The sequence below is a fragment of the Stenella coeruleoalba genome (genome assembly GCF_951394435.1).
Source record: "Stenella coeruleoalba genome assembly, chromosome: 5".
In the NCBI taxonomy this organism is placed as follows: Eukaryota; Metazoa; Chordata; class Mammalia; order Artiodactyla; family Delphinidae; genus Stenella; species Stenella coeruleoalba.
In genome coordinates, this window is record NC_137150.1 from 115464578 (window position 1) to 115477771 (window position 13194).

At 33.3% G+C, this 13194-nt stretch overlaps 1 protein-coding gene across 1 annotated transcript in view; it reads right to left on the bottom strand.

Annotated features, from left to right (window-relative positions):
• The window catches only part of LIPI (lipase I), a 57178-nt gene extending 45962 nt beyond the window's left edge, over positions 1-11216 (bottom strand). Inside the window, exons 1-3 of the mRNA XM_079922281.1 lie at positions 10602-11216; positions 8274-8382; positions 6328-6429 (exon numbers count right to left, since the gene is read on the bottom strand). Of these exons, the coding sequence (XP_079778407.1) occupies positions 6328-6429; positions 8274-8382; positions 10602-10913 (523 nt within the window). The 5' untranslated portion in view covers positions 10914-11216. The remainder of the gene's footprint in view (positions 1-6327; positions 6430-8273; positions 8383-10601) is intronic.
• Positions 11217-13194: the final 1978 nt, after the last annotated feature.

The window sequence follows — 13194 nt, forward strand, 5'->3', positions numbered from 1 at the left end:
AACAGGGGCTTCCCTGGTGGCACAGTGGTTAAGAATCCACCTGCCAATGAAGGGGACATGGGTTCGAACCCTGGTCCGGGAAGATCCCACATGCTGCAGAGCAGCTAAGCCCGTGCACCAGAACTACTGAGCCTGCGCTCTAGAGCCCGCTAGCCACAACGACTGAAGCCTGTGTGCCTAGAGCCCGTGCTCCGCAACAAGAGAAGCCCCCACTCGCCACAAGTAGAGGAAGCCCGCACGCAGCAACAAAGACCCAACACAGCCAAAAATGAACAAATAAATTAATTAAAAAAAAAAGAATAACAATACTTGACCCTTTGCATTTCCATATTAATTTTATAATTAGCTTGTGAGGTTATTTAAAAAATATTGGCTTTTGACAAAGATTGCATTGAATCTGTAGGTCAACTTGCAAAAATTGACATGTATACAACACTCACATTCATATGTGTGGTTTAGTTCCTTTTTATTTTGGTCTGCAATGTTTTGTGGTTTTCTGCGTAGAGCACTTGCACAATTTTCTTAAGAGTTATTTCTAGATTTTATCTTATTAAAATGGTATAATTCTAAAGTTTTATTTGCTAACTCTTATTGCTGGTTTCTAGAAAGAATTGAATTTTGTATATATAGCTTATATTCAACAACCTTGCTAAATTTTCCTGTGAATTCTAATTATCTGGAGATTCTTTGGGGTTATCTATGTATGCAAACATATCATCTGAAAATGATTTTATATTTTTATATCTTTTAATACTTTTCTCCCCTTACTGCACTTAAGACATCCAGTAAAATGTTGCTTCAGAATGACTAGACTAGGCATCCTTTTCCAGTTCCCAGTCTCAAAAAGAAAGTCTTCCAAATTCCATCATCAACGTGACATTTTCTACAGATTTTTGAATAGATATATTTTAACAGATTGTGGAATTTTACTTCTTTTCCCAATTTTCCAGTTTTTGCCATACATAAATTCTCCCTAAAGCTTTTTCTTCATTTGATTGAGATTATTAAATGAATTTTCTCCCTTATTCTTTTGCTAAGATGAATTAAGAAACTGATTTTTGAATGTTAAACTAAATTTGCTTTTTGATAATAAATCCAAATGGATGTGATTCAGTACCAATTTTATATGCTGCTGGCTTACTAATTTTATATTTTATGCAGAATTTTTGCATCTATGATTATTACAGAGAATGTCCAGCAAACTGTCTTTTCTGCAATGTCTTTCTCAACTTTTGACATTAAGTTTGTGATGGCTTTCTAAAAAGGTTGCAAACCATTTCCTATTTATTTGTTATTATCTGAAGGTGTTTGTGAAACAGTGGTCTTATTTATCACTTAATTGTTTGGTAGAGAACAAAAACTTGCCTGGGAATTTACTCTGATGGAAGGCTTTAAATTACAGTTTCTATTTTATCAATAGTTAAAAAAACTCTTCAAACTTTCCCTTTTCATTTGTCAGTTTGGTAAATGCTTTTGCTTTTCATAAGAATTTTTATATTTCATATATCATACCATATGGTCATATATTTTCATATTTATTTGCAAAATATTGTTCATTACATTGCTTTGTGATGATTTTAATACCTATAGTATCTGTAACACTATCTCCTTTATTATTATTGATATTAGTTGTGTTTTCTCTCCTTGTCCTTTCTGTTTTCTTCTCTCCAAGGACTTATTACTCTGGAGGGTGATATATAAAGTTCAAGCATTCTATGTTCCTTTCATTTTATTGACAGAAAGTAAAAATGACATAGTTTTAAATAATTAATGTTGTCTTTTTAAAGTGCAAATTTTTGGCTTTTTATATCACTTCTAATTGATATTTTTATTCCATTTTTGTACGTTTATCATCAACTTCTTAATATCTATGTGTATGTTTTATGTTTAATTCTTAATTTCCCAAGATAGATGCTTAGATTATTGATTTTCAGCCTTTTAAGATACCTGTAACTGGACATTTATTTCTAGTCATGGCTTTTGCTGACTCCAACAAATTTTAATATGTAGTAACTTTAATACTATTGAATCAAAATATTTTATATTTCCATTATTATTTATTCTTCCCTCATTAGTTATCTAAAAATATGTTTCTTCTAAAAATATATGGATTTTCTACTTATATTTTTCTTATTTATTTATAGTTTAATTGCTTTGAATATAGAGAATACTACCTTTTATGCTTCCCCCTCTATGAAAATTTTGAGAATATTTTTAAGGCCCAGTGTATAATGTTTCTCTAAAATATCCACGGTGCTTTAGAAGAATGTATATTCTCCAGTTGTTGGGTATAATGTTTTATAAATGTCCATTAGATCAATTTTTCTAATTAAAATCTCCCACTATGATTGCGCAGTTGCTTTTCTTTCTGCAATGGGATAGTGTAAAGTTTGCTTTATGTAATTTTAAGCCATGTTATTAGGTATACACAAACTATCTTCCTGATGAGTTGAAAGTTTTATAATTTTAAGCCTTTCTATGTTTCTACTAATTTTGAGATAAAATTATTTTAGTCTAAGTTAATGTATGTAGATTCACCACCTTTTGGTGGATAATATTTGCATATCAATGTTCTACTTTTACATATTCTGCTTCCTTACTGTTATATATGTCTTTAATAAATAACACATAATTGAATTTTTGTCTTTTTAGCTAAGTGTGACACCATATTTTAATTGAATCTAATAGGCTAAATTTCATTTAGGCTATTTACATTTAATGGTATAGCTGGGTTTAATTTTACCATCATATTATTTACTTCTATTTACTTCGTCTGATCTTTATGATTCTTTCTCTCCTTTCTTGCCTTCTTTTGGACTTAAAAAAAATTATTCCCTTTTGTCCTCCGTTGCTTTGGAAGTTATATACTCTTTTACTCTTTTCTTTTTGGATACCTAGAGATTTAACAGAAAGCCTTGATTTATAAATACCAACTGTTGACAATTACTTTTAACCTTTCTTCCATACAATTAAAGGAACAAAAAATGCTTGAACTTCAGTTAACAGCCCCCCAAATATGCTATTTTTGTAATATATTTTAATTCTCTCTATATATTCCAAATTCCATAGAACAATGTGTTTTATGCCATCAACAGCCATTTAGATTGAACTGTATTTTACCATTTTCAATACTCTTCCTTCCTGAATAGCCATCAAAGGATAATTTTCCTTCTTTTGATGACAATTTCTCTCAGTGTATACTTGTCTGAAACTATATAGTTTCCTTTTTTTTTTCCTGAAATAGATTGGGATACTAGGCATTTATTTTCTTTCACCATATTGGAAATATAACTCTATTCTTTCCTAGCTTCCACTGTTTCTGTTGAGAAACTAGTTATAATTTGGGTCATTTTTTATTCATTTAATTTTATGCTGTATGCTTGGTTGTGGTCTTTTCTGTAACTTTACTATCATGTGTCTCAATGAGGACGTCTATTCACATTGGAATTAACTGCATTCCAATTTTTTTATTGATTTTAATTCCTCAGTTTTTAGAAATTCTGAGATATTATCTTTAGATATCATTTCTGTCCTATTTTTCTCTTTTTATTTTGAATTTGAATGAAACATGATTGACCTTCTCACTATTTATCCTATGTACCTCTTACCTCTCTGTATTGTCTGCTCTCTGATTTTTGCTCCGTATTGTACCCTTTTACTTTGTTCTAGAAACAGACTTCTCACCTATTTTCCAAGTCACTCGCTTTCTCTTTTTACCTGATTCAAAATTTCTGTTCAACCCATTCAATAATTGTCAATTATTTTATTTTTTAAGTTAAAAACATTTTTTTATTTTTATCAAATATAATAGGTCATATTTATATTTAAATGTCATTCTCTGCTGATATTTGCGGTCTTATCTCTTTGAAAATATTAAGCACGTTTTAGCCAGTGTATAATAATTCCAATAGTTGCAGGCCTATGGGTCTGTTTCTGCTGATTATTGTTTCTGTTGGTTCTCATACACGTTTCTTGCTTCAAGTGTACCTGGCTATCTTTATTTGGATGCTGGACATTTAAAAATATATTTATAGGGCTTCCCTGGTGGCGCAGTGGTTGAGAGTCTGCCTGCCGATGCAGGGGACGCGGGTTCGTGCCCCGGTGCAGGAAGATCCTACATGCCGCAGAGCGGCTGGGCCCATGAGCCATGGCTGCTGAGCCTGCGCGTCCGGAGGCTGTGCTCCGCAATGGGAGGGGCCACAACAGTGAGAGGCCCGTGTACCGCAAAAAAAAATAATAATAAATATATATATATATATTTATAAAAATAATTTGAGATCAAGGATGATGTGATCTTCCTACAAAAAAGGACTATTATTGGCTTCTATCAGGTACCTAGCAGATCCAACAGTCCAAGAGCTCCTTAAACAAAACACAATAAATGAGATTTTTCTGGCAACTTCAGATTATTAAAAGCTTTTCTAGAGATTATAAAAAGGCTGGTTTATTTCAAGTTTACATTTATTCCTATAGTGCTACCCTTTGGGGTCCCAAAAAGTAGTATAAGATGTTTTACAAGCCTCATATGAGGGTTTCAAAAACACTTCCCATATTCTCTACACCAGAGAAAAATGACTCCAAATTACCAGTTCACCTCCCTGGAATTTTTCTGTCTTCTGGATATTAGACTGGTAATTTTTTCCTGATATCCCAGCAGGAATGTTTGTTCAAATTACCTAATCAACAATTATGAAAGGCAACATAGCTTCCTTAACATACACAACTGAAAAAGGACAAGAATTACTGGCAAGTAGAAAATGCACTCATAGGTTAGTATTTAAGGAAAGGGCAGTATCTCATTCAGAGATTCCTTGAGACAGGTGAATATGCAGTATCAAAAATCTGTGTTCCTCATTTGTGATAGTCATAAAAAGATCAGTTAAAGGTGCCAACTATGTGGCATCTAGTGGAAAGTTAGATTTGATAAGCTGAGTCATCAAAAGATATTCAGAATATAAGACAATCCAAACAGTTTATTAGGAAAAGTCAAAAATGCAAACAAAAACAATAAAAAGTATGAAGAGCCAATTCAAAAGGCCATAAGCAGAATTGAAGTTGGAATTTCAAAAAGAAGAGTTCAAAATTGCAGAGTAATTGGCACTAGGTATGCTGTGTGTGGGAATGTTAAGCTGATATACAGGGCTAGAGAAGGAAAACGTGAAAGGTTGAGGGTATCAGAACTATGAGACTTTAGGCACTGACTCTCTGTATGATGTAGATGAACTTAGATTCCAAATAAAGAGCATAATTGTTCTGATTATAGGCTCAGCCCATGGGCATATAGACACAGAATTTGAAAAATTGTCATCTATGGCATTAATGGTATTTATATATCTCACAGAATCATTGGTATGGATCACCACAGGGTAAATTCAGAATAATATGGGGGAAAATAAATTACCTGGACCAAAGAGAAAATAAACCTGAGGAAACAGGGAGTTGGGAGCAGTCTTTGGGTCACTTCCTCCTGTCTCTGCCTTAGCACTATATCCTCCCCATGCACCCCAACCAAACACATGTAAATTTCCAGTTAATTTGAGCAGCATACTGGTGAAGTGCAGATTTTGGAATCAGAAGATTCTATTTCAAATTCTGACTCTGCCTCCTATTGGCCTTGTCACCTTGACCTGAGCCTCTTCTCCATTTGTAAAAGGGGGATGATAACGTTTACTTACTCATGGGGACTTAGGAGAATTCCATAATTAATTCACATAAAGAACTTGAAGTGCCTCGTATATAGGAAGTACTCAATAAATATTAGTACCATCAGTTTCAACTCAGGAAGGGGATCTGGGCCATCTAAAATATTACCTGAAAGTGTCTGTCCAACGCACTCTGGTTAAAACGATCAATAGTCGGTTAGACATTTTGAGGAAAATAATTAAAAATCTTTAGGGAAAAGTACTCTCTCTGTGCCTGAAGATCTGTGCTGAGTTTGAGTTGACATACAACAAAGTGATAAAATGATAAGCGAGAATGGTAATCTAAATGCATCAGGAACATTAAGCATGTTGTTGTAATCAAATCAATAAAATGTTAATAACATGAAAAGGATGAAGTATATTTTTTTATCAAATTTCAGTTTTTTTAGGATGACATGACATTTCTTGAAACCTGAAGGAGGAAAGCTGAAGGCAAAGAGTTCCATTGGACACCACAGGTTTTCACTAACTCCAAGAAATGTTGCTTGTGGGAAATATAATCACTATATAATTACAGTCTTATCACTTCATCCACTACTCTCTCTTATTAAGTTTTCCTGTTCCCCAGTGTCTACATCTCCTTTTCTATTTTCAAATAATGAAGCAATAAATCCTACGTTGTTACCATTGGTATCAGTGTGTATGACATCCACAATATGTGCATCAGTGTAATCTAATTTGCCATTTGATGGTTTTCCAGAGAATTGCGGTCCAGCAGGGTCAAGACCTGAAATTCAAGAAAGAAGCTATTAATCTATTAATCAAGTCATACTACAGAGTCCAGTAGGTCATATGCTTGCATTATTATTACATTATAAACATAATGAGCCTATACAGTTTTAGCTTAAACCTGTCCAAAAACAAATCTAACAATAAATGAAATTAGACGAATAGCAAGTATCTTCTTTATTTGAATAATCTTGTTTCCAGTCTTCAGAGTTCATCAGTGATGTAGTGTTAAGCCACGCTACAGATGCCTAGACAAAATATTGTGGGTTTTTTTTAGCATTTTTACTTAAGAAGTAATTAGGAATACACTGATAGTAAATCTCTATGTAATAGAAAGTAACTACTACTACTGCTGAGGAGGGGAAATAATAAATACTATCCTGGTCCTGTCTTGAGCCTCATTCGGCACCAGCTCATCCTGGATCTCTCTATAGGTCTAAAATGTTAAGTGCAATTTGAGCTTGGAATAAAACATATTTATTATTAGCTTATCATTCATTTCTCACAAAAGTTTCCCGCATACACATAAGAAAAATATATTAAAAGTTTCATAAAATATAGATATTATTTCTGGTATACTTGAAATTCTCAATAAAAATTTGAAGCTCATGACGTACTGCAGTGTGTCAAAAAAGGTGGGGAGGACATGAAATGCAATGCCTTGAGAACATCTATGCAATAGGGCAACAATCATCTTAAGAAGTAAAATATAATATTGCTTTATCTCAGTACCTTCTGTTAGCCCTAGTTTATTTGGCCCACATGACTGAATGAGACAGAAACTTCTCTCTTCCTATAAATTGTTCTGATGTAGAATCACTGCATTTGCTGGCTTTTTAAACCCTGATGATTGCTTGCCATGTGGAACCATTCAAACTAGACTAATATGTGAATCAACACACCTTAAAATAAAGTAGGATTACCAGCAGATCAAATTGAGCTAGTATGGTGGTTGAAAGAGAATGGACTTTGGATGCTAGAGGCCTTTGTATAAATCCTGGCTTAGCTGTTACTAACTTTTTGACGCTCCTGCATTCATTCAGTTAACCTCAACTTTCACATCCATATAATGAGAATCAAGTTAAAACTGATCAAAGTAAGTAAGGTATACTTAAGGTTTGTAAAGATCCTAAATATCTAAACAAGTTATTCACCTCTACCCTCCCTCTTTGTTAACTTAAGACTCTAGTATTAACATTTGAAATTATTACAAATCATCTTTGGGAATAGATCTCAATAATTCTAAAAAGCTAAATTAACTGGGGAAGGATAGTTTTTAAATCACCACCATTCCTAAAGGGAAGCCTGAACATCCATGTCAGCATTATTTGGTTACTAAGCTTTGTGGATGCAGTAACCTTGTTAAGGAAATACAAGGAGAACTGGGGTCCGGAATCCCTCAGGCATGGATATCAACTCCTGATCCTCCCTTCTAGTGTTCAAGTAAAATTGTTAAAAGAATTAAAATACATTAAAGTTTCTAAAATTTAAGTACATGGTAATAGGTTATCTTCTTAGTTAATACATGAAAAAAGTTTTACATTTAATGGGCCAAACTTTCCTTAGGATTGATACAATAATGTGTCCTTAAAATTCATATGGGACTGCAGAAATTAATCATTTTCCTCTCATTTCTATATGGGTAATTTAAGTTCGGTGAAGAAATAAGTAAGACTTAAGAGTCTAACCAAACAAAGACCAGCATCTGAATATGATATAGAAAAAAAAAAGTTTGTGCATCATTTCCTTTCCTTAAATATTGCCCCTGTTAAATGTTAAATAAAGTAATAACTTCTGATGCTAAAAGTATATTAAATATTAATTTTGTCAAAAATATTTTACCTGTTATTCTTCCAACTTGACCATGAAATATCTTTCCAACAAATCCACTAATATGAGCCCCTAAGCTCACACCTATGAAATGAAAATTATCAAGAGATGCTCCATGCCCCTGCAATTCAAAATACAATGTTACAATTTTCATTTCAGAAAATCACAAATTATGCCTGTTGCATCAATATTCTAAAATTCATTATTTTTTCTGGTTTAATCCATTTCTGGGAGACAGGGAATGGGATTTTATAATTTCAAATAACTATATCTTTGTTCAACTTTTTCCATAAAATATCTGATTTTTCTGTACAGTTTTAATACCATTAAATTTTTATTTAAAAATTTAGAAAACATTGTCATTTTTATCTAGAATAGCATATGCAAAATAATACATTTAATTAATAAAGCATTTTGTAATAATAATAACAAAACTAACTTTGTGCTAGCTACCTTGGTATGTGTTTTTTAAATCTCATATGTAATATTCACAATAGTCCTATGAGTTACATATTTTTATCCTATTGCCTAAAACTTTCCCCAGCATCTATTAAATGCTGAATAAATACCGTTTGATAATGAGTTGCCCAAAGTCTCATATACTTATTACTATAAGGGAAAAAGACTTGAAATCCAGGTCTGTTCAACTCCAAAATATAAACTAATCTACCTCCCTTTTTTATCTGTAGATTGTGTCAAAAACTTTAGGAAGACTGAACCGTGTGAAAAATTATCCTTACTTTGGAGATGATAAAATGAGACTCAGAGATTTTAAGTGATTTCCCCCAGCACAATCTGGAGAGTAATGGAGTCTGATCTTCCAAGCCCAAGTTTTGAACACCTTCTAGAGTCTCAGCCCAGGGGAGGGGGAGGGGGGCATTAGGAACTTAAATGAGGAAGAATTTCTTCTACCACACTCTCAGGAAGCAGGTCATGGTCCATTCTACACAGTGACACATCCAATGGCTTACAGAAAGATGTGGAAAATTTACTCTAATGAGAAACTAGATTCAGGTTTTCCAGGCACAGAATGATAATTTTCTTCAACAAATTTCTCAGACCAATGCCTGGAACCTCCAGGGAGTATCACTCTCAACTTCAGTGCTACTGAACTTTTCATCCCTTCTCCTTAATACGGAGACTTTGCAAGCAAAAGCACTGTTAGAAATCTAATACTACAATTTTCCTAAATTTCTCTACTTAACATTCACATGTTCCACACTTTGAGGTACATATTTATGAATTAGAGCAAAGACCACCGCTAAAAGGAAAAATCAATTATGCAATTTATAGACTATCAGTAAGAACAGGTGAATCAATTACTTCTTCTGTCTCCAGAGGCATAGTTTGGTTTTGTCCAAATTTGAGGATGTAAAAATAACAATGATAGCTGATTTTATTCAATGGTTATTATATGCCAAGTGCTGGTTAAGAATTAATTTCATTTAATACTAAATAAAATATTGTTAGAAAGTTTTGATATCCCAAATGTATAGACAAGGAAATGAGGCAGAATAGTTAAGCAATTGCTCCAACTCACACAGATGATATGGATTTGGTGGTCTTTGAACCCCTCCAGTCTGACTCCTAACCACTGTGTGCAACTGCTTCTTGGATCTTTGACGCTTGCTCGATTTCAGCAGAGGCTTGGAAGTTAGCACAACACAACTCAAAGGCGATTTCAAGCTCAAGAATGTCCCCAAATCATATATCACCCTTCCTTCTCTCGAGTGCCATCACTACCACCTCCCTCCAGAACAGACATGGATCTTCATATGTATTGACTTAGCAGTCAAAGATCAGTCAAACTATAGATGATCTAGAACTGGCCTGAATTTATTTGACTCATCCCAACCCTGGACCTAAATGCTGGATAAACGTAAATGGAACTGAGACCTGCCTCCACGGTTGGCAAAAGTATGCTACTTTTCAAGCTGTTTTCCCCTCACTTTTACCAACGCACACTTGATTAATTTGAAACATTTTAGACGTACCTTAGAAAATATATCTAAAAAAAATCTAATGATTTTATAGTTTATCCCCTCTGTGTACATAGAATCACTACATTATCCTGAAGTATAGGTAGAGTTAAAAAAACAAAAATCTTAAAAGATTTTAAGATAAAACACAATAATTGAGTCTTTAAGATAATTTTTAAAAACTAAGGTCACGTCTAGGTATAGAATTATCCTTACACAAAGAAAAGATGGCTGCATACATTAGCATCAATGCAGTAATTCTAAATGCTACAGGAAAATGGTATTTTATTACCACTTTGCAGTATTACATAACATACTGTATATTGTATAACATATATAACACATAAAATTCCAGACTTACCAAAAGATTCTGAATGTACCTACTCAGACTCACAGCAACTTTTCTGGTATTTTTAACCGCTCTACTGTAAAGAAAAGTTGTAGCACCTCGGTTCCAGTCTACTACAATTATATTTATATCGTCTTGGTCCAACAAAATTCTCACAAAGTTCTGAAGCCATGGTGGAGTGGAGCCCGTTGGTCTGTATCCATGAATAAGCCAGACTGTTTTCTTTCTTGTGTTGAAATTAACATTAAGTGAGTTATCCTGCTCAAACAGTGACTCAGCACAGCTCGGGTTGTTCCTTGTATACAATATCAAAAATATCTCCATTTTGGGATTAAACAGATCTCTGAAGGAATCCTTTAAACTTAGGTGAGAGAATGTAAGGCATGGTCCTTTACTCTCTGAAATAAAAAAAAGAAGTCAGTCAAGCTGAGTATTGGGATAGTATTTGATTCGATTCCTGTTGCTGTTGCAAAGAAAAAAATTGAACTTGGAGGGTGGGGAGGTTTTCACTTTATTAGCCTTTTAACATAATTTTCTGAGCAACTACAATGTTTTAAGTAATTCGCTGATTACTTAAATAGACTTTTTGAACTAGATGTACTCAAAATTTACAACGAAATATAGAAATAAATGTGGTTGGCTAAAAATTAAGAATTAATTTTTATCTGTACAAAATAGCAACCGTGTGATTAAAATCGTTAACATTAATAAGGAAATTGTTATACACACCAATAAAAGTCCATAAATTGACTATGAACTTTAACATAAATTTTACAGGGACTTCCCTGGTGGCGCAGTGGTTAAGAATCCACCCGCCAATGCAGGGGACATGGGTTCGAGCCCTGGTCTCGGAAGATCCCACATGCCAGGGAACAGCTAAGCCCATGCACCACAATTACTGAGCCTGCGCTCTAGAGCCCTCGAGCCACAACTACTGAAGCTCACGTGTGTAGAGCCCATGCTCCACAGCAAGAGAAGGCACTGCAATGAGAAAGGCACGCACCGCAACGTAGAGTAGCCCCTGCTTGCTGCAACTAGAGAAAGCCCATGCACAGCAATGAAGACCCATTGCAGCCCAAAATTAAAAAATAAATTTACAGAAGAATATTTAGGTATGGATAATAACCATTAGAAAAAATATATTTTACCTGCCTAGTAATCAAATAAACACAAATCAAAACCAAAAAATATATCATTTTCTTCCTATCAAATTAAACAAAATGAAAAAATCCTTTAAATACATAATACTTACAAGGGTAAATTTGTAACAAATATTCATATACATGGATGCTGAGAGCATAAGTTGACACATCCTTTTGAAATTTTATATGTGTCTAAGTGTATACTACACAGACATAATCTTAAAAATATTTACTCTTCCTGATTTTCTTCCTAGGATTTACATTAATGAAATAAATAATTTGTATTAAATATAAAGACATTAAATCAACTATCCTCCAATACAAAAAAAAACTTCTAAAAAATATAAAGACATTAATCAGAGGGTTATGCATAATCACACAAAAATTTAAAACGCCTTAATTATCGTCATACAGAATTTCATCAATGTGTGCATCCTATTTGTCTATCTACCTACATACCTACGTATCTATCCATCCATCCATCCTAGAAAGTAGAGCAGAAAATGAAATAACTAAGCCAAACCAACAGCAATAGTCATTACTAGGCAGTGAAACATGGCTGCTTTTTATTTTCTTTTCATAGTTTTTAAGAATTGTATTTTTTTTTCCAAAATAAGCAAATAATCTCAAAAAAAATTTTAATGAGAACATATGCTCGTACTGCTTCTGGAAATTTAACTTGGTAAGAAGATTTGGGAAAACAATTTGTCAATATATATCAAAAATGCACAAAAATATTAGTAATGTTTATGCCAGTAATTACACTTCTAAGAATTTATCCCAAGAAAATAGTCTGAACACATGTAAAAAATGAATATACATTATTTTAATACTGGAGAAATAGAAGTGATTTAAATGCCCAGAAATAATGATGTGCTTAAGCCACTACATATATACATTTAAATGTTTATTTTAACATATATAAACATATATTTAAAACTACACATATATATTTTATATGTAGATATATTTGGTAAATCCATAATAATATGCACTAGTTGCCATCAATCTAGTTTGGAAATTATATATGTGACATTGTCACAATCATTTAGAAGAAAATAAAGGACGAAGACAGTGAAGAAGAAGCAAGACCTGCATTCAATTCTTAGATTAACAGCTGAGAGCTACTTGGACAAGTGAAAAACTTTGATACTTCATTTGTTCTAAATACAAAGGAATGAGGAAGTGGAGATGAGAAATAAACCTCAGTGCAATATCAGTGCTTACTACACAGTACAAATTGTGTAGGGAATTGTGCTTATCCACCTTCCTACCAGCTGGAACTCTGAGAAGTCTAAATGCAACTGATACATCCAAACTGCTGGTCCACTCCAAGCCAAGGTAGATTTTACCTGGTCCTGGAATGAGTAATGAGGAATAAACAATGGAATCTCTGTGATAAAATAAGGGAAAGAAATCCCTTAAAACAGTCAACAGAAAAGTCTATGGCCTATTACCAGGAT